At 47.3% G+C, this 25,124-nt stretch overlaps 2 protein-coding genes and 1 pseudogene across 7 annotated transcripts; 2 read left to right on the top strand and 1 right to left on the bottom strand.

The window, feature by feature from the left end:
• The first annotated feature begins 12,121 nt into the window (after window positions 1–12,121).
• LOC120708878 (scarecrow-like protein 1) lies at window positions 12,122–16,587 on the top strand. 4 transcript variants are annotated; one of them, XM_039994301.1, is made up of 6 exons: window positions 12,122–12,315; window positions 13,010–13,097; window positions 14,202–14,464; window positions 14,591–15,677; window positions 15,821–15,976; window positions 16,095–16,587. In XM_039994301.1, exons 3-6 carry the CDS (start codon window positions 14,317–14,319, stop codon window positions 16,291–16,293), a joined length of 1,590 nt encoding a protein of 529 aa, XP_039850235.1. In that variant the 5' UTR covers window positions 12,122–12,315; window positions 13,010–13,097; window positions 14,202–14,316; the 3' UTR covers window positions 16,294–16,587. The 4 variants fall into 4 exon arrangements, with proteins under 4 accessions (XP_039850235.1, XP_039850236.1, XP_039850233.1 ...); XM_039994302.1 differs by lacking the exon at window positions 13,010–13,097; XM_039994299.1 differs by having other exon boundaries at window positions 14,202–15,677.
• A 106-nt stretch (window positions 16,588–16,693) lies between these two features.
• Window positions 16,694–19,780, bottom strand: LOC120708877 (annotated as a pseudogene).
• A 1,296-nt stretch (window positions 19,781–21,076) lies between these two features.
• Window positions 21,077–24,485, top strand: LOC120708875. Of its 3 annotated transcripts, XM_039994297.1 has the most exons (3): window positions 21,077–22,552; window positions 22,630–24,227; window positions 24,307–24,485. In XM_039994297.1, the coding sequence occupies exons 1-2, from the start codon at window positions 21,858–21,860 to the stop codon at window positions 23,279–23,281; spliced, it is 1,347 nt and encodes a 448-aa protein (XP_039850231.1). In that variant the 5' UTR covers window positions 21,077–21,857; the 3' UTR covers window positions 23,282–24,227; window positions 24,307–24,485. The 3 variants fall into 2 exon arrangements, with proteins under 3 accessions (XP_039850231.1, XP_039850230.1, XP_039850232.1); XM_039994296.1 differs by having other exon boundaries at window positions 22,630–24,485.
• The last annotated feature ends 639 nt before the right edge of the window (window positions 24,486–25,124 follow it).

Raw genomic sequence — 25,124 nt, 5'->3', positions numbered from 1 at the left:
GCGACCCCTCCGGCTAAAGAGCCGAAGGTCCCCTAACTCTTGTTGCGTGGAAGGTGAAGGATAACCGCGACCTTCTCCAGTTAAAGAGCCGAAGGGGCTAAAACAAAGTTCCGAAGGGGCTAAAACCCGCTGCGCGAGTTCATCATCCCTGCCAGTCGAGCGAAGGGGGGTGGCGCTTCGCAAAACAAATTTGCGCACGACGCCGGTGTCGATGAACGAACCAAGATACGTTTGTCCCCTCGCCCGCGCAAAGGGGGGGTGGCGCTTCGCAATAATACATCTATTCACAGCCGAAGGACAAACGGGAAGTCAGCATACATCCATTTTACAAATAAGAAACTTCAATTACATCTGTTTTTGTTACAATAAGACACCTCGCAAAAAAGCGAGAAGACCAATAAGTTACATTGTTACATCCGAGGTTTCTTCCTCGAAGACCATGCGGTCCACCTCAGATATAACTTCGCGGACCGCAACGTCTATTATTTCTTCGGCTGTCCGTCGAAGAAACGCTTCGAAGTCATAGCCTGAAATCGAGGGCAACGCAAATTAACTAGAGCTCTCGTTGAAGATGCCTTTGCGACGATACATAAATTCATGCGGTGACAGGGGCTCTTCGTCCACCGGCTCCGGTTTCGGTTCACAGAGGCCGGCGGTAGCACTATACGGCCTATCAGTATCGAGAATCCATTTTATTTCACGACGAAGCGCGCGGTCAGCAAGGATCTTCGCATGTTCCTCTGGATCACGATGAAACTCGGCAAAAAAACGCTTCGTATCGGAATTCTGAAGCTCGTAAACACGCACCCTACCCGCCCAAAATTCTTCAAATGAAACTTAAGGGTAACGAGCATGGAACTTCGCCCAAGACGCACCAGAGACATAGAAATTCCCTCGTTTCATAATGCGAGGAAGCACGCCTTCAGTCACCTGCGCAGGGGCCAACGCAGGGTCCTGCACAGACACCGAAGGTGTTAGTTTCCAAAAAATGTTAATTACGACACAAAAGTGGAGTCACATGACCACGACCCTCACACCTCGCCAACTGCAGGGTGAGAAGAGCCCCCCATGGTTTGGTACTCGGGCGCCGGGGCTTGGTCAGTGGCTCCACGACCGCTGTCAACATTTCCTCCCTCGTTGCCAGCCCCCTAGCCACCAGGTCCCTCTTCGGTAGTCGCAACTTCCTTGAGGATGGGCTCCGCAATGGCATCGGCCTTGGCCTGGAGCTGAAAGACACCAACAACCAGAAGTCGTCAGTAGGTTTCCGTAGCGAAGAAGGTTGGCAATAAAGAGGAAAGACAATCACCTGGGGGTTTCATGCGCTCGTCCTCGCACCGCACAATAGCACGGCCTTCACCTTTAAAGAAGTGATCCATGAAGTTCTTCGCGACATTTTTCGCCAAGGCGGGCAGCGTCTCCGGACGGACCACCTCTTCACTTGGCCAGCGGAAGCTTGCGTCACGGAGGGAGCGAAGCTGGGCCTTCGTCACTCCGCCCGGGGCACCGGCCTCGGCAGGAAAGAGCCCATATACTACGGCGCTCAAGGTGCGGACGGTGACAATTGCGCTGATGTCCTCGTGGAAGTGCGCCCCTGCTTCAACCATGGCGACACAGGCGTGAAGCCACTGGAAAAATGATTCCAGGCCAACAGTATCGGTGCCCTCCGGGAAGATGTCCGGAGCCACAAGCCCATACTTAGCAAGGAGGTCCGGAAGCTCCTCTTGAAGCTTCTCCGACCCGGTCTTGATCGCTTCCTTGAAAGTGCGAAGCCGAGTACGCATCACCTCACGGGAGGATTCTGCGTCCTCGGCTAGCTTCTTCGCAGCCTTCGCCTCGTCTTCGGCCTTAACCACTCGCTCGGCCGTCGCCAGGAGCTCCGAGGCGAGAGTGTCCCTCTCCGTGGCGGATTTTTCAAGGCGTTGGTGCAGGGCAGCTTCCTCCTGCTCGAGGACTGCCACCTTCGCCTCGAGGTCAGCGACAGTAGATTTCGAGCTGCTCTTGGCCTCCAGCTGCCGGGCCGCCCATCGCGCGGCCACGAAGGCCTTGAGTGACAGGTCTTGGGCGTTCTCCAGAATGTTCTTCAGGCCGGTGTCCATCAGGTCCTTCTCCATCAGCGGAAAGCAGAATGATTCCCCAGCCTCGGCCAGCAAAGTGCGCTCGTGGTCCCGGCTTTCGAAGCGGAGAGACTTCACGACGTTGCCGCCGAGACGCACGGCCGTAGGTTTCGCACCTAGCTCGGCAGCCACGGCCTCCGGATCAGCGTTACGGACGAAGTAACTGCTGCTGTCGTCGCCGTTGTTGCCTTCGTTCCGAGAACCGGAGGAAGATGTGTCGTGTTGGGATGGCGCTTTGGTATCATGACCAAGCGCATCAGCTTCGCGAGCGGTACGAGAGCGGCGCGGGGAGACGACCTCAACTTGATCTTCGTCGCCGCCCCCATCATCATCACTTTCCTAGGCGGTGCTGAACTCAAGGTCCAGGCTTGGGGGGACCACCTTCAGCGGTGGCACCTTCTCCGCAGCGAACGGAGGGGCTTCGGCGGAGGGACGGTTACTGTCTCCGCTCAGACCATCTTCGGAGTCACCCTTGCTCCGCAGTGGAGACTGTTGTAAGATGTCATCCAAAATCCGACTTTTTTCTTTGGTGCCGCCGTCGAAGACACCCGTTTCCTCTTCGATTTCTCCAAGACACTCGTGGGGGCGGCACCCTGACCTTCGGCGAGCTTCGCCTCGGCCGCCTGCTGAGGAGCGGAGAGGCTCAAAGAGTGGAACACCCGGTTCCGTCGAACTCCACTGAGGTGACTCAGCAAAGATTTGTACTCGCCCCTCGAGACCGGTCCGACCATTTCGTCGGCACGGCTTTCAATCACAACAGGGTCAACTCCTGCAAGGTCGAAGAAGCACAAGACGTAAGCAACAAAGCGGGCGTTAGCTTCTGCGTGAAAGGAAACGAGGAACAAAAACTCACGATCAGCCCGAAGGTTGAAAATGAACACAAAATCAGGTATAGGGATACCCTCTATCCATCGATCTTCGGTCAACCAGCTGGAGATCGTCCAGCCGGCCCTGACAGGGAAGCAGCCGCACACGACGAACTCCTCGATGAGATCCCAGGTGCCGAAGGTCTTCGACAGCTTCTGGAGCAGTGCGAACAGCGCCTCGTCTTCGGCTCGGGCGTGGGAAGAGACCTTTGGCACATCGCCAAGAGTGGGGATGTGGTCGATGACAAGGGGATGGGTCTTCGTCTCTGGATCCAACGCCACTTTGTGATAGAACCAGTGGGACGACCAATCATTGGCCCACTTGTTCTTGCTTGCAGTGACTAGACTTGGCAGGTTCTTGTGGAAGGCGAAGGTATAGCAACCATACTGAGGAATGGCCGATATCTCTGCACCTCCCGTTGATTGAACGAAAATTTTCTTCGGTTGGTAATGCACCCTGAAGGCATGAGCAAAGCCTTCGGCGCTTGGAGAAAGGTGGCAGGTCTTCGCCAGCCACATGTACAAGTTGAGCCGCACGATCGAAGTGGGAGTCATCTGATGCAAATATACCTTGAACAGCCGAAAGATGTCCACCACCACGGGTCGAGGGGCATCTGAAGGCCGGCGGTGAAAAGATCGCGGAAGACGACCACTTCATCGCCGCGGGGATGGGCAATAGTCTTGCCCATCGGAGGCGGACGAACGTCGTCTGCAGAGACGAAGCCACGACGAGCCAGGTCGTCGAGCAGGGATGGCATCATCTTCGACAGGCCGAGTATAGTGGTCGTCGACCCCTTTGACTGATCCTTCTTCGGAGCCATCGCCGAAGATGCAGATTGCTCCGAGGTCGCCACTCTTGAAGTGTTGCGCAAAGGAAGTTCGAAGAAGAGCGAGCTCAGAAAGAACCTTCGCGAAAGAAGAAACGAGGAGGCTAGAAAGCAGAGCGCGACGAGAGGTAATGCACAACGCACGGCGCCGCTATTTAAAGGGGGCGACTGTGAGAAACCCAACGCCGGCGGCGCCGCGGGGTGGAAAAGACACCCGCGCCCCGCATTGCACGTCTAAGATTAAGAGACCGAGGGGTAACCCTGTCCCTTCAAGTCTACAATCCGACGCAAGAACTCCCGCCAAAAGTTGAATTTGATAATTTGGGCGCGAACTACCGGTTTAAACATGAAAATTTTGCTTCCCCAACGGGAGTACAACTTTTTGCAGGTGAACACAGACTGTGCTTCGAGGGCTACCTTCGCGGCGCCCAGCCCGAAGGGTGGCGCTTCGGGACGCTGACGGCGCCCACGGAGTCGAAGCCGCGCCCCTATCAAAGATCGGACCGAGGCTCCGAGGGGCTACTGTTGGGGACACCACCTTCGGCCTGGGCGTCGAAGGTCCGCGAAGACAAGACGTCAATGAACACCGAAGCCAACGCCAGGAGCAAACGAAGAAGATGTCTGTCTTCGCTTATCCTCAGTCCGGAAGATGAGGACACGCAAAGACATGGCGACGCAAGTATCGTGGCGAGGATTAAGCAGTGGACCCCGTGGTCTTCGTCAGTCAGGACGAAGAGGACTCCCTGGGGTTGTGGGCCCACTGCTGAGCTGTAGCGCACTCATATTGTAAGAGGTAAATTACGTGTGTGTCTAGGAATATTCCGAGAATATGACCGTCGTAAGGGTGTAAAAGAGTAATTGTACAGGGAGGCATAACGCCACCTATAAATACCTCATGTAATGTTTATTGATGGGACACATTGAATAGAGAGAGAACATTTACTGCCCGAATTATGTGCTTGTCCATTATTGTTGTGGTGTTCGTCTGTTTCGGAGACACTCTCCACCAACACTCCGGGAACGGAGGCAGCTCGTATTCTGGCACTGGCAGCTGCCTCCGGCACGGGCAGGTGCGGCGGGAACTGAACTCCTCTGCGCCGCGCTGTTCATGGCGGTGCACGAGAGCAGCAGCGCGCCGAGGAGGGGCAAGGGAGGACACGCTGGATCTTGATGCCATACTTGTGAGCTGTAGCCTGGATATGTGAAAACTGAAAACACAGCAGCCAGGCACGCGTCCAACTTGGGTGCAAACAGCACACCCGTGCAAGGGTGCAAGCAGCGCCCCCTGGGCCGCCCGATGGTCATCCTACAGTACCTTGTATTTTCACACAGAAGCCCCCGACGGTCCTCTCTCCAGTGCAAAGGGAAATCACCAAAACCTCCCTTCCTTTGCATTCATTTGCGTTTGAGTACTTCCTCTGTTCGCTCGGCCTGGGACGACCTGCGCCGTCGCCGTCGGGCGTCCCTGCGCCGTCGCCGCCGGGCACGCCCAGGTCCTGCGCCGCCTCTAGAGCCACTGGGTCCACGGGCTTGCACCTGTCTCGTGGCCTCCTGGCCGTCAATGGAGGTCTGCTCCTTCCTCCGATATGCACGGCAGTGCCCTGCCCCTGGTCCGCCGCCGCGCTGCCGCCAGGCGGCCAGGGCAGCTGCGCGGCCACGCCGCCGCCAGGCGTCCAGGGCAGCCGCTCCCTCACGCCAATGCGGATCCACTTGCGCTGCCGCTCCTCCAAGCGGGCGTGCAGTACCTCCATCCGAGCTGTGTAATTGTTGCTCTCGGCTGTGAGATGATTGTAATCGATTTTCTGTTATGTGGTGTGAAAAAAAAATAGCATGTACTGACAAAATAAAGACTGATTGAAATATGAGCTTCTTGTGAGATAATTGCGATGAAGGTTGCTGCCATGTGTTGTGTGAAATTGAGAATGACTTGAAATCTAGTGCCCTCTGCAAGTGTAAAGAACTGAGGGTCAGTGTGACTTGCCTCAAATCTGTAATGAGTTCAATGTTCAGCTTGTATTTATAATCAATGCCATATGTTTCAATCTGTCACCGCTTGTAATTGAGTTTAATGTTCAGTTTATAACTCAGTTCAATGTTCAGCGTGTACAAAGTGATGTTTTATTTTCCCGTCCTTTCAAACATAAAAGAAACAGTCTGAAGCATTAACAGTCTGTATAAACTGATGTGTCAGTATTTTAATGAACTCTATATATAATATTCCACTATATAAATTCAAATAGATTTTAACCAGCACGAAACATTAATTATAGGCTGTTTGAAAGTTCTGAAACACAAAAGCAAGATGTTTGAAAACCAATAAAAATTTATAGGCTGTTTCAGCCCTCCTTAATTGGACAATTGCGGCTATCATATCCAGGCCCTTTGCATCTCGAGCATTTGCGTGACCCTGGTTCTTTCTCTCTTTTTTTTTTGTTCTTGTCTTTGTCTGCATGTCCCAATATTCTCTTGCACTTCCTTTTTGAAAGAACATCCGTAGGTGGGTGAACTTGTACATCATTTGGAATGCTGCAGCCAATAAAAAGTTCATGTTCTTCTTGTCTGGTGCGAGAGCAAGGCTAAAACAACAATGATAGAGATTCTAAATTTTGTAACAGAATATCCATGCCCCCGTCTGCTGTCTTTGCCATTTGAAACGTATCTTCAAACTTATTGTGCGCGCTTGACATCTTCCTTCTCAAAGCTAGCAGCGGATCATACTTGGCCACATATTTGGAGCAGAAATTTGCTTGCATTTGTGCAATCATTGCCCTAGTTCCTCACCTGACAAGCTGAACAATGTGAAGACAACCAACTGCAACATGCGCCGCAATAGCGTGCTGGGATGATCACAACATGAGGCTGCGCTCCATGCGCAGGCCTTGTCAGGAGCGCGGCTGCAGTTTTGGTGGCGCCGTCGTCCAGTTGATAACGACGACGCGGCAGCCAAGATCGAGGTCGCGCACTCGCGCGGCGGCAGTTCCGATGGCGCCGTCCAGTTGACGACGGCGGTGCGGTAGTCACGATCGAGGTCGTGCACTCCCTTCCTTTACAGTTCCGGTGGCGCCGTCCATTTGACGGCGGCGGCGCGGCGGCCACGATCGAGGGCGCGGCAATCACGATCGACGTGATCTTCTGGGTTTGGTCGTGGGCTAATCACATTAGCAATTGAGTAATTGAAGGGGTTATTGGCAACTTGCGCGTGAGACTGAGGGGAGAACTGGAGGGGTTTATGAGCAAAACCTGCATGCACCATTGGATGAGGATCGTGAGGACGGTTTGCATGCTAGTCGCCGCCGCCAGGCACAGATGCCAGGCGTACGCGGATCTGCATGGGCCGCTGAACTTGTTGAGCGTCCTCCTGTCTGCGCCAGTGGCGCTGCTAGCCTGGCCTGTGAAAACTTGCACGCTCGATTTGCGCGTTATGGGCCTCAACGTGCGACCGCGACGCGGATTAGCCCACTTGCGGGTAGGGGTGGTAATGGGCCATGGCCCTAATGATCTCTTCACAGCCCAATAAAGTCCTTAAAATTTTTAGTTCAAAAATACATATGTTTAAAGCCCGGCCCTTTTAGGGCCCGATCCTTAAATTTTCTAGTTCAAAATGTTGGGCTCTTTACCACCCCTACTTGCGGGCCTTTTGGGCCTTAGGCAGTAGGAGGAACTGGATGTTGCGTTGACGGGCCCAGATGGCAGTTTTTTTTTTGCCGTTTTGTCCTTGTTCTGTCCGGGCCGGAAAAGCATGGGCCCGGCGGTCGTGGCTCGACCGGGCTGCACCATACTTGTCTATGATGGAGCAGAAAGAAAGAGTGTCTCAGTGTCTGTAGTGTAGTGGTAATCCTTTTCTATCTTCTACAAGACGTGACCTGATCTGAAAAAAAAGGATAATCAGTCAGTACCGAAGGATCAAATTTGGCCCTTGCACTTGCACCCAACATATTTACTGCCTCCGGCGCTCCGGTACAACACATACACGACCTATCACCCTTCACTCCATCACCAGAGTAGGTTTTCAGCGACCTCGAACTTGCTGGTCGGCGCGTACCTTGGTCACTGCATCCGTGCGAAAGACCTACGCATGTTGCTGACTCGAAACCCCGGCCGGAGCACGCAGATAATTGAGCAGCCGATCGATGGGTTGGACGGACTCCGTCGTCTAGCTCCATGATCGACCTACCGACTACTGGACACAGTCCCAAAAGAACAGTTGTTCTGGAGTGAGGCGCATGGTCGTCCCTGCGCGCGACTATTTGAGGCATTGGCGCCGTTCCTACGCTGCTGACCGCGGAACCCGGCCGTGGCTATTAGTAGTAGGTAATGCCTTGACTTGTGGCTTCTTCCTCTTCTATCTGAGCAGCAGGGGCCTGGCCTCACTGTCGAGGACTTAGCTTGTTGGGGGGTTGACATGCAAGCACGGTCAATTCTCCGCAGAGAGAGCATCCCAGATATAGATGAACTCCGATCCGATCCAATCCGCCGGAGTCCATTTATTTGGTCGTCAGCTGGAACGGAAAGATCGATCGACGAGCGTAGGGTACAAGTCTCCACGCATGCGTCTCGAGCGACAAGTCTCCGACGCCATCGTCGTCGATCTACTATCTCTGCAGCTCTCTCGCTCTTATCCGATTGCCCATCGCCATCTTCAGACGGCAATGCATCAACGCACTGAAAAGGACCCCAGCCAAATCGTCCTTACGCGTGCCAATGCACGGGCCTGCTGCTGCCGACAACAAGTATGTCTGGCGGCCGGCCTAGCTATGGCTTCCCCGTGAGAGGAGAGCTCGCATGCGCAGGGCTCTACTTGCCGGGTGGGAAAAGTCCGCTTACACACTTGAATTGTCACAAAAATTCGATTTTCAACCTTATAAAATCAGATAATAAAGATCATCTAACTGTTGAAACCGGACAAGTTTGGCTCCTTAGATAGTTTTCTAATTTATGAGAATTAAAAATATTCAATTTTAAACTAAAAAATTGATAAGTAATTCATTTTAAATCAGAAAAATGTGAAATCGGCATCCAAAATTTTCTAAAAATTTAGCTTATCTATTCGCATGGAAAAAATTGTGTCCAATGTTTGCAGTCCTATTTTTACAAATTTCTCATTTGCATGATACTTTTTATTAGTTATTCATATCCAATTTTTTTTATTTTCATAATATTTGGTTGCTTGTAGTTATGTCTATTATTTTTGAATAACCAAGATTCAAATAGAACAATAATAGATATGTTACATTTTTAGAAAAAAAATGATACTAGTTTCAAATTTTTCTAATTTAAAATGAATTAATTTTGATTTTTAAGATCTAATTAGAATTTTACAAAAACACCTTGGAAACCACCTCAAGGGTCAAATTTGTCCGATTTCAACCGTTAGATGGCCTATGTTATCTAGTTTTGTAGTTAAAAGTTGGAAATCGGACTTCTACGATAGTGCGAAAGTGTAATTCGAACTTTTCTCCTTTTTTGGAAAAGAATCTACCTGCCGGTGTGGTGGGTAGTGACGGATCCAGAATAATTCTTTGGAGGGGCTTATTTTCATTTGTAGACAATTTTAGCCTCTTATCGCAGTGGTCCATGGCAAAAAAATTATAGGAGGAGCTCTATGAATCCAACGGCGGTAGGAGGGGCTGGAGTAGCTGGAGCCCCTCCAGACCCACCATTGACTCTGCCCCTGGTGTTGAGAGTGTGTGACGGACAGAGAGAAAACGTACATTACCAATTTTCCGTTCAACCGAAAAGGGATTTCTGATTGAATCCTGGAACAACTGAAGAAGATGATAAAGATAGATGACCACTTGTATTATCAATATCGTCCTGCCTGAGATGCTGTCGTCGACGAGGCCTTCACGAGCCGTTGTTGCCGTGTGACATTGACACATGCATTATTGCACCAGACCGGCCTGTACGAAGTCTAGATAGATTCTCTTGTGAAGTTGTGATGCGCCATGCCGCTGCGCCGAGAGCAGTGCCACAGCACAAGCTAGCAGCATGTAGTCCATACAACAATACGACATACATATATATATATATTAGATGCAAACCAACCTCTTCATGTAAATTATGAAAACTTAAATCTAAGCCATCAAATCAACATCAAGGGGAGGGGCGCAGAAAGGTGGGAGAGGGAATTTGCAAAAGTGTGATTACCCAATCCAAGGCCGGGTCCAGATTGTAAAATTACTCAATCCCTCATACTCTTAGATGTTGATCTAATGACTCAGATTGAAATTTCTATAATTTGCACGAAGAGGGTGGTTTGCACCTGATACGTTTCCAGACATATATAACGACCAGCAAGTTGTATATACTTGCAAGCAGCATTTGCGTGCATGCAACAACAACAACAATGTATTGGATTCGCTGCTGCAAGTTTTTGCAAGTGCGGCTGATAAATGATTGGTGCCGCATGCTAGCTGCATGCACACGCACGCGCCTGATGACTGGCAGTGTCACACGGGAGCAGCATCACGAGCTGACCGTGCAAGCTAGCCAAAGAAGTGGGCCGGGGCCCGGGGGCAACTAGTCAAAAGACGCCATGCGAAACGACACTCCGGGCGGCGGGCGTGCCTAATCTTTGTGAGAAGGGAGCACTAGCCAGTGGCGGCGGCAGCACGCCTGTAGTTTATTCGATCGCCCAACGTTTTGCTCCCGCAAGCACACAGGATGAAAAAAGGAGCGGCTGAGTGATGGCGGCCTGGTTACCGGACTCCCCAGCACAAACCGCCGTTCACACTAGGGAGAGTGAATGGACATTATAAAGCTAGTAAACTAATCTGAGGTGATAAACTTATTTGTTACTTGTATGCTATACTATATGCTCATGAAAACGTTGGAATGTGGGTAGGGATGTAAACGGATCGGACACAAACGGATATTACTGATATCGTATTTGTTTTCATATTTGTGTTCGAATACAGAGTCGAATACGGATCGTGTTAGTTTTTTTGCCGGATAAGATTGTAATGGATATCAATATCATAAAACTGTAACTTTTGAGCATTCGGGTACGGATCGGTTATGGATATTCGATACTCGAAATCGAATACGGACGGATAAAAACTCTTTCAGACCAGATTGAATTCAAATAAAGTTAGTAAATATCCGTACCATTTACATCCCTAAATGTGGATGTCGTTAGAGGGTCCCTTCATTTGATGGTGAAGCCAGGAAAGGTCATTGACAGCTTCAGTACTAGTGATTTTGTTGGTCTGATAGGATTTGGAGAACCTACGCGGGACGCCACCTAATAATGGATAGGATCATATGTAAGCGAGTATCTCTGTTCAACGTTGTGTGGGTGGACGAGACCAGGTCCTGCAGACCTGCAGTGTAGTAGCCTTGGTTGACCTGACCTGCAAAATGTCTCCGGCGACACAAACGCTGTGACTGTACATGTATGATCTTAATAATCATGTAAAAATCCCAAGGCCATCGAGTCTTTATTTCCTTGCGAGCTTCTGGTTTCATGACTTCATATAGAAACCCTGGAAAACCGTGCATGCCTCTTATTCTCTAGAATGACCTTGACTCTTTGCCACAAAAGATGGTGTTCTAGAACACTAGGTTGTCTCTTTGAAAAATGTCAAGGCTAGCCAATATCTTGTCAAAATTTAGTAGATGTATGGATTTTTCATGAACTTCCCCTCTTCAACAATTGTCAACGTACGTCGTTCTTCAATGTTTACTTGGTCTTCAAGATCACGCCATCCATTTTTTTTATCTGATGCTTGCAAGATTTAGATCTTCACAAAATCACCTCCATACAGAGCACTGAAGAGCTACTCTTAGTTATAAAAAGAACTGGATAAATGCTGCGGAGCCATGAATGTTTCAATCACGAGTCCACGTAGAGGCTCATTGAAAAGAGAGTTTTTTTATATACTCCCTCCGTTCGGAAATGATCTACATATTTTGACTAGAGAAAGTCAAACTTTATAAACTTTGACTAATAATTAGTTAAATTATATGTATAATTAGTTTATAAAATTTATGTCAATACATATGTATTCAAAGAGGTTTTGAGATGACATTGAGTTATTCGTAATTGACATTATATTCTAAGAGTGATTAATAAGTCAAACTTTACTTTGAATGACTTTCTCTAGTCAAAATATGTAGATCATTTCCGAACGGAGGGAGTATATAGGAATTGAAGTGGGAAGATTGGATGAGCCTCAAATAGTAGGATGCCGAACCAAAGTGGTGGGAACAGAGTTGGAAGGCGGCGCAGAGGATCCGCGGCACAGCCGCCGGTCGTCCTGACCGAGCCCCACCACCGTATGACATATAGGACTTCGCCGCCACTCCCTAGCCCCCCAAGGCCCCAACTAACCAGCCCACCCATTCCTTTCCTCCCCTTCTCCGGCTGCAGCTGCTCCCCATTTCCCGTGCCGCACCTCCGCGTCGTCGCCTCCCTCCGTTTCCCACCTCGCCGGCCGGTCTCCGATCCTGCTCATGCCGCCGCCCCATTGATTCGCCCCTGTACTTGCTGGAATCATCTCCCTGGCCGTGAGTACCTCTTGCTTCCTTGCTTGCAAGATTGACTCTTTTGTTTGCTGCTTGCCTGCTTCTATTTTGTTTTGTTTTTTTTCCTTTCGTCCTTGCTGCTTATGGATTTCAAGGACGTTTTTCGTGTGATCCAAGTTGCTAACTTGAAGCATGTAAGCTTCTTGGTGCCTCTCTAAAAGGACATGTTTGAATCATGCCTGTTCATGTTGTAACGTTGTTAAGAGGGTGTGTAAAATTAGTTGGGCAATAAGAAGTCCGCCTGTAGAGAATACCAGGGTGATGTTGCCAGGGGAAACAGATGTCCGTTTTGGTGTGATTGGTTCTAATCTGCTTGATGTGTTTTAGCTAAAATTTGAGTACTTCTCTGTTGGAGGTCTGATCAAAGTTTGAGCAGATTTTTTCTTCTTTTTTTTTTCTTTTTTTTGCTCCAAGAGAACGGCGTGCTGTTGACTCTTTTATCTAAAAGTTGACCATTTTCATAATTGTGGCGCATATGAGCTGTATTGTGTTTATCTTGGTCTTGGCATTTCTGATGTGTAGTCTTTTATATGGTGATATTTGACTCTGCTAATCAGTGCCATCCACCGTGTTTAATTTAAGTATGCTTATTATTCTCTCCTAGTTTACCATTTTTCCCTCAATACCTGGTAATCAGCTGGTCTTTTATTTTCCTTGTGTGGAACATTGTAATCAGTCAATATTGCCAATCTTTTGGAGAGGACAGCATTCAGTCAAATATCACATTTGGAGAGGACAGCATTCAGTCAAATATCACATACTAGGGCCCTGTTTAGATCTTTACAGGTTTTTGCAAAAAAGCTGTAAACGCATTAAAGTGAAACGGAATCTTGCTAATTTGAAGTACTAAATGAAGTCTATTTACAAAACTTTTTGCATGGATGGGCTGTAAATCGCGAGACGATTCTAATGAGCCTACCTAATCCATGATTTGCAACAGTGATGCTACAGTAACCATCCGCTAATTATTGATTAAACATAGATTAATTAGCATCATTAGATTCGTCTCGCGATTTACAACCCATCTATGCAAAAAGTTTTGCAAATAGACTTCATTTAGTACTTCAAATGCCCTCTTTACATCTTTACACAATTTTGCAAAATGAACTAAACACCCCCTAGGTATGCGTAGTTGCTTAATGCTTACCATGTTCTAGAAGTTGCATGTTAGTCGCCAACCTTTTACCAAAAGCTCCAGAGAATTCTAATTCCACCTTGCTTGGAATACGTATGGCTGCTTGAGTTCTTTACGTATATCAACAGTGAAATTCAAGCGGTGAAACTGGAGGTTCAGCAGAGGGATCGAGTGAGACTGAGCGTTAGCTCGGGTGGTTGGCTCCCCAGGTGCGGAAGCCAACCTGCCCGCGTTCGAGCGCCTGCTCGAACGTGCGGTGCTCACGGGGGATTTTCCCCAGAGAGGGTACCGGGTGCGTGGGTGTGTGTGGGGTGGGGTGTGTGTGTGCGCGTGTGTGCATTCCGGTAGGCGCGTCCTCGGATTTCCCGGCAGCCCATCTGCGTTGAGCGCGTGGTCAGCATAGATGTCCGACTGAGTTCTTACATGATTCCCCAGTGCTCCTGGTGCTTTCAAAAAAAAAAAGCAGAGGGATCGAGTGATATTCTAGTACTGAGAAAAAGAACTGTGTTCCAGGTGTTCAAATGTTTAATCTAGTGATGCCTACTATCAGTGCTGTGGTTTCCCTAAAGAACGTCCCATTAACTTTTTATCTATGGAGTAATCAAAAGAATAATGATGCATTGTGTTTACCGACAACTGAAAGTGTGCTGACCAGTCAAAAGTAGCTTTGCATATTTCCAACACTGTTATTGTGTTTCATGTGGTTAGCTGACACACCTTTTTCTCATTTCAGGGATCATACGGTTTTCTCAATCAGTTCAACCAGAGAAAGCTGCAAATTGATTTGGACTTACCTGAGATTTTGAGCCAGTTCAGCGTAAAAGGTCTAGAAGTGTTTGAGGAAAGTTATGTCTTTCGTTAGGCGAGCAGACCCGTCAACAGCTTACACAGATAATTTTTACATCCATAAATTTGCTGCACCAAGTTCAAACTTCGCTGTACGAAGATTTTCCTCTGATACACAGTTGTTCCGTTATGGCCCTGAACCATACAATGGTGAGTATGGGCACATGGGTTTCACTGGATCACCATCGGCTGCATTTCAAAACTCTTTTTACAGTCAACAGGCTTCACTAACACCATACCCTTTAAATGCTGATGGACGATCTCTGAGTGTTGCAGATACACAGTCCAACTCATGCTCTGATGCAGCAAAAGAATCACCAGCGGCCTCCAATGTCTCTCAGCAGAACTCCCAGTCTGTATCAGATACTCAAAGCTCTGAAATTGAAGTAGAGTTTGATGAAGACGAGATTAGATTGAAACTTCAGGAGCTAGAGCATGCTTTACTTGAGGATGGTGATGACATCTTGTTCGAGATTTCACAGGCAAGTAGCATAAATGATGAATGGGTTGATCCAATGAGGAATGTATTGCTTCCAAATTCACCAAAAGAATCAGAATCAAGCATCAGTTGTGCTGTTAGCAATAGTAGAGCCACACGGACTCCAAAGCAGTTGTTATTTGATTGTGCCACAGCATTATCCGAATACAACATAGATGAAGCACAGGCGATCATATCAGACCTCCGTCAGATGGTCTCAATTCAAGGGGACCCTTCTCAGAGGATTGCAGCTTACCTGGTGGAGGGCCTTGCTGCAAGAATAGTAGCTTCAGGGAATGGCATCTACAAGGCCTTGACTTGCAAGGATCCTCCAACTCTTTATCAGCTCTCAGCAATGCAAATCCTCTTTGAAATATGTCCATGCTTCCGTTTGGGTTTCATGGCTGCTAGTTATGCTATACTTGAAGCCTGCAAAGGTGAAGAAAGATTGCACATTATCGACTTTGATATCAATCAGGGCAGCCAATACATTACATTGATACAATTTCTGAAAAACAATGCAAACAAACCACAGCATTTGAGGATAACTGGTGTTGATGACCCTGAGACGGTGCAGAGGCCAATTGGAGGTCTGAAGGTCATTGGGAAACGCCTAGAGCAGCTTGCACAGGACTGTGGACTATCTTTTGAGTTCAGGGCAGTGGGTGCTAATCTCGGGGATGTTACACCTGCAATGCTAGATTGCCGTCCTGGGGAAGCACTTGCAGTCAATTTTGCATTCCAGCTGCACCACCTTCCTGATGAGAGTGTTTCGATTGTGAATGAGAGAGACCAGCTCCTTCGCATGGTAAAGGGTCTCCAACCAAAGTTAGTGACCCTTGTTGAACAGGATGCCAATACTAATACTGCACCCTTTCTCACAAGGTTAGTGACCTTAGAAGATATTTTCTTGCAATCAGCTCTAGATTATTATATACTCAGGGTTATGCTGTTGCCTTTAACTATTATTTTGTTTCAGTTGTTCAATCCTTACCAATAGTACTAACATTAACATCTGGCTTTCACAGGTTCCGTGAAGTCTATGATTACTACGCTGCACTTTTCGATTCACTGGATGCTACACTTCCAAGGGAAAGTCCGGATAGGATGAATGTGGAGAGGCAGTGCCTTGCACGGGAAATTGTTAACATCTTAGCTTGTGAAGGTCCTGATCGTGTGGAGAGGTACACCCTGGCGCTTCTCTCTAGTCATACATCCTGCAATTCTTACCTTTTTTTTCCTGAAAAAACATGTAAAACCTGCAATACAGTATAACTGATAGTGAAATTGTTTATGCTGCAGATACGAAGTTGCTGGGAAATGGAGAGCGAGAATGACAATGGCTGGCTTCACACCGTGCCCATTTAACAGCAATGTCATCAGTGGAATAAAATCAATACTGAAATCGTACTGCGACAGGTATAAGTTCGAAGAGGACCATGGGGGACTTCACTTCGGCTGGGGGAAGAAAACTCTCATCGTCTCCTCCGCATGGCAATAGAGCATTAGAGCTGATGAGTTGCATTAGTATTGCTGTATGTTAGGAGCTTCTGGTGCATACTGCAAAAAGATGTGAACCACTGGGCTGTTAACTGAACCTTACCTAATCTTAGATGTCTGCTTGTCGGAAATAATTGAGTTTGGCTGATTACCCCTGTGCTATGTTGTATGGTAGTACACTATCATCTTCTCACATGATTGATTTGTATTTTAGGACCGAATCATAACATGTCAAATCTGCTTCATGTACAAAATTAAGTATTGCTGGAATACCCATTGGGGAACTATTTGGAAACCTGAGTCAAAGAACTCTGAATGCTCTAGCAAAATCCTTGTCAGATTATAACAAACTTTTGACTCGGTAACAGATTTGAAACCACTCAATGCCTAGCCAAGGATGGTAGAAGAACAAATCACTCAAGTAATCCAGTAGAATTGTCATGTGATTACAACAATACTCTGTATTGTAAAACAACATCTTGGAAATTGTACAGAGCTCTCGTACAGGTATCCTCTTCAGAAATAAGCTGGGTACATACTCACGAGAATCTTAAATATTTTTGCCATATACAGGTATGAGCACAATCATGTGGTCAGGGTAAGCTGTGCCGTGAATTCAACAAACTATAATTAGTACTTGGTTGCATTTTGACCCGCTTAGAGGAATCCAAAAGTCTGACGAGTGACGGAGAGGTTGTGGAACAGGGATATTCCTTGACCTGTAAAGCCTCTTCAAACTTGGATTCAAGCGTTCGGATGATCCAATAATGCACAAGGGTTCCTTTTGACAAGTAGTTGCTTCTCCACTTCTGACTATGGAAAGGCTCGAGTCTTCAGAAGAACTTAATGATTTTGACTCTACTGCAGCTTCAAACTTTCCATACTGATCATCAAGCACTAAAATATTACTTTGAACTGTGGGCAATGACTCGGCCTGAAATGCTTCTAGTTGCCTTGAGTATGCTTCATGCTGACAAAAACCCACCTCATTTCCAGCTTCCTGGTGATCATGATGGGAGGTCGGTGCCTCCTTCATAATGCAACCTGTTGCAGAATTAGTCTCAACATCTTCACTATTACCACGAACCAAATCCGCCGGTGCACATGCCCTAGCTTCTTCAAGTTCAAAGGCATTGTACTGGTTGCATAGTTCTTCTTTCATTATGTCAATTGCCTGAGATCCGAACCTGGCTCTTCCAAACAATGTAATGTCTGGTTCCTCAGGTGGAGGGGACGGCACAAAATTCAGTTCAAGGGTCCTGACGTTTAGATATGTACATTCTTCACTGGAGGATGATGAATGATCATCCTCGTCAACAAAATCTGAGCGATATTTGTCTTTATGTGTTTCAGAAGCAAGCACTGAACAAGGGGAGGACACCGACTTTTGAAGGGGATCTCTGAATATTTTCCACAGCGGATCATCAGCTTTTAAACGGGTCTTAAAACAATGTTTCTTTACATAGCTGAGCTCAATAGCGAAGCACGGGGGAGTTGTTGAAATGACCCACTGAGGCTGCAGAAGTTGCAGCGCCTGCTCCAACTCATCACGAGAGGAGTGAATGGAGAAACAAATATGCCATACTCCAAACTCATCCTGCTCAGCTTCTGTTAGGCTGGGTTTCTAGCTTTGAGCACAGATTGCATGCCACTGTGTTGATGGACGAATAAACAAGGGTTCCCGGCTGGAGACTTGCCCTTGCTTCTTCAAGCTTCCTACTTGCTGTATCATATAATTGGTGGAATCCGACAATCTGCAGAGTTAAGAATTGCAACCAATAAGAAATAAGGTAAGGAATCACTTGATGCAATATACATCAGCAGGTGAATGATTACAAAAATTTAGGTGGTGGTGGACTCAATATCCCAAAAAAACAATTTCTGTGTTTATTGATTTCCAGATGAAAAGAACCATGATGTTACGACTGGCATCATGTTCAGAAATTGTTCTTCTTTGAAATGGAAACAGAACAGTTTTTCTTCCATGTGTATTATAAAGACATAATGACTGCTGACTGTAAATACTGTGAGAGAGTGAGATAATTATTTCTACAGATGGACGGCTTAGTAAAGCAAATTCTTGAATGTGTTCCATGAATTATCAGACCTGAAAGCGAGAAGATGGATCATCAGTGATGATTTCAGGGGCTGTGAGCGACAGCGCTTTAAAACAATCCAATTTCCGGTCAATATAAATCTTCAATCCAAATGTCCTTGACACCTCAACTAGGATATCTTCATGCCCAAGAAGGTCACAAGCAAGGTAAACGTAAGGTGCATGTGGATGCTTCCATATGCACGCTATAACCTGCAATCACTGAATCATTTCTCGATTGTAATTATCCCTGTTGTCAGAACAACCAGAACATATTAGTCTCAGAAGAAAGGGCAACCTGCTGGATTGCTGATTCCTTGCTTGGTAGCTTGAGGAAGCATTTGGAGAAGGTGCAATCCAGAAACACAAAGTCAAGTCGGCAAATGTTTTCTTCTCGTTTCTTCACTATGTATTTCATTGGCAGATTCTGTACACAATCCGATGTAAGCCGACAGTCCCCTGTGTGAAGTATGGCACCAAATTGACCCTCAAACAAGAACATGACCGCCCCTGAAATCACCAAAAAGGCCAAGCATAAGCCTTATGCTCTCCTTAACTTCTCAAATCCCAAAATGAGCATAGCGAGCTCAAATCAAACAGAAGAACGGGCATATGATCTCTACACAAAGCAATAGCATAGCATTACGTTTACATTTTATTAACTCTCATATAAAAAATCAATCGCATCTCGTTGTTGACACTGTAAACTAAAGCGCACATGTTCATTACATTTGCTCGGCAAATAATTGAGTTTTCTCGCCTAATTACCAAGTCGGCAAGTTTTATGCACCGACTGAAATGAACCGCACTGTTATGACACGGGCAAGAGTGGAATATTTTGAAACGAACTAATTACCAGGGCAGTGATTTGCGTCGTACGCGGTGACGGAGAAGGCGCCGGCGGGATCATCCACCGCCACCGTCCTCCCCAGTCCCCACCTCCATCTCCACGAACCCCCAGCTCTCCAGCTGTGCCACCACGGCCCCAAGAGCGTTTAGCAAACACGCCCCCACGCCACCCACAGAAACAATTTGCCGGGGAGGCAAAACAGAACATACAGGGAGCGAGCGAGGGGAGTTATTACCTGGGGGAAGTGGCGAAGCGCGAGGGCCAAGGTGAGGCGGGTGGCGTAGACGGTCCCGCCGGACCCATCCGCGGCGGCACCGGCGCCGACGAGGTGGTCCCGGTGCGCATGGGTGAGGAAGCGGTGGCGCCGGTGGCGGGAGGAGGGGCCCCACGTGTCGACGGCGAAGGGGAGCCCCCGCGGCATGTCTATCGGCATCCTCCCCTCCCGAAACTTCCTAAAAATTACGGATAGGTCCTCCGCCCCTCTGGATCGCGCCCGCCTGCTAGTGGGGCCAGCCGGGTCGGTGTGCTTCTTGAGGGAAATTGGGTGGAGTTCGCTGCGGCGGTTTATATATGCGCGCGGAAAGGGAGCGGTTGGCCCGGCTCCTTCCTCCGGAAGGAAGAGGTGCGGGTTAGCGGGTTTCGGAGTTTTAGTTTGTGGCCCAGCACCAGCATCCGAAACCCGGTGACTTGCCGCTTTTGCATTTGCAGCTTGGGCCCCCCTGCTGGTCCTAGTGGGCCTCCTCCAGCTACGTTGATTCCGGCGTTTTTTTCATTTTTATATTTAAAAAAAGCAAACTTCAAAAATATATGTCGAATAGTGAAATTTTCAAAAATGGGTGCCTGTCGCCCCCAAATGGGCGACAGGGTGCCTATCGCTCATCCAGTGGGCGACAGGACCTAAATGTAAAAAATATTTACATTTAGGTCCTAGCGTACAGGGCGCATTAAACAGTGAACTTGTAAAATCGATATAAAATCTTAGAAAAATCGAAAAAATACAAACTCAACTGTTCTGGATTCTATGAAATAATATCTACAACTTCTGTTACATAAAGTTTTTCATTTGATCAATGTATCTAAATCAATAAAATAGTTCTTGTACCTAGAAAAATCTAAAATAATTCATTTGGTCTAGTTGTGCTTATCTAAAATTTACCAAACTTTTTTTATAGCTCTTAGGAAATAAAATAATGGTACTATAAAAGTTATGACTTCTAATACTCAGTATAGCAGCATGGATAAATAACCCATTTAAACTAGACATATTGCAAGATCTAATTTAAAAACTTATTCTAGAAATGTTTTCTAGGCCTACCAATTTTGTACAAGTCTATTCTCACCATATGCAACACTCTGGTCAAAGATGACATGCATCCAAAGGATGGATCTTGAGATTTAAATAAAAGTGCATTAAACTGGTATTTAAAATAGAGCAAGATACATTGATCAAATTAAAAACTTTATGTAACAAAAGTTGTAGATCTTGTTTCATAGAATCCAGAACAGTTGAGTTTGTATTTTTTTATTTTTTTACGATTTTATATCGATTTTACAAGTTCACTGTTTAATGCGCCCTGGGCGCCAGGACCTAAATATAAATTTTTTTTACATTTAGGTCCTGTCGCCCATCCAGTGTGCGACAGGCACCTGGGCGACAGGCACCCATTTTTGAAAAATTCACTATTCGACATATGTTTTTGAAATTTTGTTTTTTTTATATAAAAATGAAAAAAACGCTTGATTCCGCTCGCCTGTTCTGCACGCCCTGCTCCTCCGCACGTCGCCAACGCGCTAATGGGCTGCTGCACTTTGGTGGAACTTTTCGTTGGCCCAATTTACTCGAGCCCCGAAGCATCTGCCTTCTTCTCTTCCCCCTCGTGTGCGGGTGCGGCGGCGCCACCGTACTCATCGCTTCTCCCGTACCCGCGGCTCCGCTCCATCCATCGATCCGCATCCACTCCCGTCCATGGCAACCGCTGCCGCCGCCGCCGCCGCCTTCTGTGGCTTGGAGGAGGTCCTGGTCGACGGATACGGCTGCATCGGCGACGAACGCAACCACACCACCGTCGGTGGCTGGACGAGGAACATGGACGTAATCGTGGCGTCCTTCTGGAGCGAGCGCCCGCCGCTCCTCTCCCGCCTCTACGTATATGCCCCCGATCTGGATCCCAGCGCCTTCTCGGAGCTTCCCCGCATCCTATGCGTGGTGGAAGGGCTGATCCTCTTCCGCGTCGCCATCCGCTGCCGCCAGCCCGGCTGCGTCCTCATGGAGGAGTGCGACTACTTCGTCTACCGTGTCGATAGCGCGTCGCTCGAACTGATCCGCAACCCCAGCCCCGTCGCCTTCCGTGACGAGGATGTCGGCCTCCTACCTTGGGGTAACGGCGGCTACACCGTCGCCGCGCTGGTGCCCACGCTCAACTCGGCGCCCACAACCGACCCCAATGTGTTCATGCTTCACTTGTTTCACTCAGCGACCCGGAGATGGACAAACCGATAGGTGTCTCTGGAGGCGCCTCAGACCGAATTTCCAGTGGAGATCACAAGGGATGGGGATGCTTGTCGGTTCTTGCATCATTCAACATGCACCGTGATCACACTTGGGGGTGAAAAGGGGGCCATGGGCTGGGTCGATCTCTGGAGGGGTATCCTTCTCTGCGATGTTCTCATTCCAGAGCCTGAGCTCCGAGGCGTGCCTTTGCCGTTGCCGAGGGCAATGTATCTACCCAATGGTGAGACTACGATTGATTTTCGATGTCCAAAGCTGTACCGGGGCATTGCTTTCATCAAGGAAAAGCGCTGCCTCAGGTTTGTTGATTTAGATATCATTTACGAACGCCTTCCGGATAAGGACAAGAAAAGTTGGTATCCCAGTTTCAGATTTGATGGATGGACAGTCACCGCATGGAACAACTGCAACCTAACCAATTCCTTTGAGGACTGGAAGATGGATTGCCTGCCAGTCCACGGAGACATCATCAGCTTTGATCAACAGATGCGAAGGCGACTGCTGAAGTACCAACTGCTGCGGCCGAAGTCACACCAGGACAAGGATAACAGTGTGGCTGCCGACCCAAGGCGAAACTTGGAGAACCTCTTGGTTTTTCTACCCACTCCCAGCAATTCAGATGCTGTCTTCTTGTTTGCCAAGGCTGAATTCCGACATCCTGAGACGTACGTTTTTGCTATTGACATGAGAAGTAAACATCTGCTAGATGTGACTGAGTTCGGAGTTGAAATGAAAATTTGTGATAATTTTATCTGTCACCATGGTAGTGTCTCCAAGGACAAGACGTGTCCAGCAGCTTCTTCAAGGTAATTTATTTACAGCTGTTATATCCCAATTTCATTAGCATTAAGATAGCAGGGCCTCATATAGATATTAAGCGCAGGGCCACGGATTTCAGAGGTGATGATGCTGGGAGGTCTGCCAGTGGCTTTGGTCAGACTGGTTACAACTCCCAACAGGGAATCAAAGGTACAATTTCTGTTCACGATAGACTTGGTGGTGAAAGTTTCGAAGGTAGGAGCGACGAGCAGAAAGACAGAGAAGCATGGTCTTCGAGAGCCAGGATTTTTGGCACATGTAGGTGGTGTGGTCAAGATGGTCATCATCAGGCAACCTGCACTAATGATCCCCTCTGCTTCAGTTGCAAAAAATCTGGCCATATTGCTGCTCAGTGTCCACAACTCCTGGGTTGCAAGATGAGGATGTTTGGTTTTGGCTTTCCAGGACAGGGATTTCATAGCTTACAGTTACCTGGGCCGCAAACCTCTCAAACTGATGAGAATCTGGGGAGTATTCAGATTGTCAGTGGAAAAGCATCTGCTGCTTGGGTTGAGGAGGAATTAAAACACTTGATTGATAGCTCCTGGGACTGGAAGGTTCGACAGATCTCTGATCTTGAGTATTTGGTGGTCTTCCCCAACAAAGCCATGCTGGATACTTTATCCAAATTCAATGGTGTGAAATTGGCTATCCACAACATATTTGCTATGGTATCTAAATCCAATCTTGATGCCTCTGCTTCTTCTATCCTTTAGACTGGTTGGATCCAAATTCATGGAATACCAAGTCTGGCCAGAAACGAAGACGCAGTTAGGCAGATTGCTGAACTAGCTGGTGAAGTCGAAGTAATTGATGAGCTGTCGTTAATCAGAGAAGGTCCTGTTAGGGTTAAGATCAATGCTAGGGAGGTACACAAATTGAATGGTTTTCTGGAGGTTTTCTTTGGCAAGGTTGGCAGGGAACTCAAATTTGTGTCTGAAGGTGGCAAGGGGAAAGCTACTGAACCACCACCAACTCCTCCTCCAAAAAAAACCTGATGAAGACTCTGATGAGGATGCTGATGGATCTGGCAAAGAGAATGAACTTGAGTGGGAGAGGATGAGGAGATTGTATGAAAAAGAAAAGTCTGACAAGACTCAAGAAAAAAAAACAAATCTCCGCCCCTGTCAAACAAAAGGTGCTGGGAGACCAAGTTGAGCTGCCTCAATTAAGGAGGAAATGAGGGAAAGTACAGCGCTCGCCAATTACAGAGGAAGCGGTTCAAGTCAGTCAAGACCCTTTTTGGGATACTCTCCCCTCTCAGGAGCAGGACAAAAACTCTTCTATACAGCTTGATGATATGCAAGGCGTGGAATTGGGTGCTGACAACGTCACTACTCCTCAGTTGAAGGTAGTGCAAGGGGCAGAGCTGGATGCTACTCCTGCTGCGGCCGAGGTCAGCGCAGGACAAGGATAGCAGTGTAGGGCGAAACTTGGAGAACCTCTTGGTTTTTCTACCCCCTCCCAGCATGGATAATTCAGATATTGTCTTCTTGATTGCCAAGGCTGAATTCCTGCATCCTGAGACATATGTTTTTGCTATTGACACGAGAAACAAACATCTGCAAGATCTGACTATGGAATTGAAAGGGAACTTTGTGATTTTATCTGTCACCATGGTAGTGTCTCCAAGGACAAGCCGTGTCCAGCAACTTCTTCAAGGTAATTTATTTACAGCTGTTATATCCCAATTTCATTATCATTAAGATAGCAGGGCCTCATATAGTTCGATAGATGTCAGGTGCAAGCAGATGTAAGCTAGCAGGAATCACCCATGAACTATTGGGAGCTGATTACTCTGCTGTTTCTTCATGGTGTAATGTCTGGTGTCTCAAACTGAGTTAACTTCATGCAAATAAAACACTATGTAATTCTTTTGATTGTGCAATTTGCATTGCCCTAAAGAAAAGTTCACTTGAATTATCTTGCACAAATCAGGAAGTTTACCGTTAGTTTAGTGATATTTACATTGGACACTGAAAATATTATGTGGTGGTATGTTCTGATCCGCATCCTAAGAAGAATCATGACAAAGCCAATTACAGGTAACACATGGATATCATAAAATTGAGGAAGCAATGATAGGGAGCAAATGTGGCATGGGTTTGTGTTAATAGTTCAATATAAGACAAGATCCACTTAATAGCACCTATCATTTCTTTGTTGAACAAAATAACCTTGCCTTTGTTACCTGGATATCCAAATTAACTTTTTAAACTGTGTTTATAAAGGAATCAGATGCAGTGTTGATTTCAGTTTAATAGACAGTAGCTCAAAATCCATTATTCATGGATGAAATAATAGCAATCAGTAAATTGATGCGAAAAAAACGTAAGTCCAACCCATGATCCAGTAAATAAGCATGGTTGGTTATGTTTCTGATCTACTATGCCTAGTAATGGGATGATATGTTTGCTTCTGAGTAAGAGGCAATTTTGATACCACCAAAATGTCAATACAGAAATATGAAGTTTTAAGTTCTTAACGTCTCTCTCCTCCTCGAGCATGTAAAACTCATAATTAGATTAATATAGTCTGGGGCGTGCTGGTAACAGCATG

The sequence above is a fragment of the Panicum virgatum genome, chromosome 5K, assembly GCF_016808335.1.
Source record: "Panicum virgatum strain AP13 chromosome 5K, P.virgatum_v5, whole genome shotgun sequence".
Classification (NCBI taxonomy): Eukaryota; Viridiplantae; Streptophyta; class Magnoliopsida; order Poales; family Poaceae; genus Panicum; species Panicum virgatum.
The sequence above is the reverse complement of the archived record's forward strand: the minus strand, read 5'-3'. Positions and strand labels throughout refer to the sequence as shown.

Excerpts from the sequence above, each read along its gene's own strand:
- LOC120708878 (XM_039994300.1), top strand. The coding sequence starts at position 14,317 with ATGTCTTTCGTTAGGCGAGCAGACCCGTCAACAGCTTACACAGATAAT. Across the intron at positions 15,678-15,820 it reads ACTGCACCCTTTCTCACAAG|GTTCCGTGAAGTCTATGATT; the intron begins GTTAGTGACCTT and ends TGGCTTTCACAG. Across the intron at positions 15,977-16,094 it reads GGTCCTGATCGTGTGGAGAG|ATACGAAGTTGCTGGGAAAT; the intron begins GTACACCCTGGC and ends TTTATGCTGCAG.
- LOC120708875 (XM_039994297.1), top strand. The coding sequence starts at position 21,858 with ATGGGCTGGGTCGATCTCTGGAGGGGTATCCTTCTCTGCGATGTTCTC. Across the intron at positions 22,553-22,629 it reads TGTCCAGCAGCTTCTTCAAG|GGCCACGGATTTCAGAGGTG; the intron begins GTAATTTATTTA and ends TATTAAGCGCAG.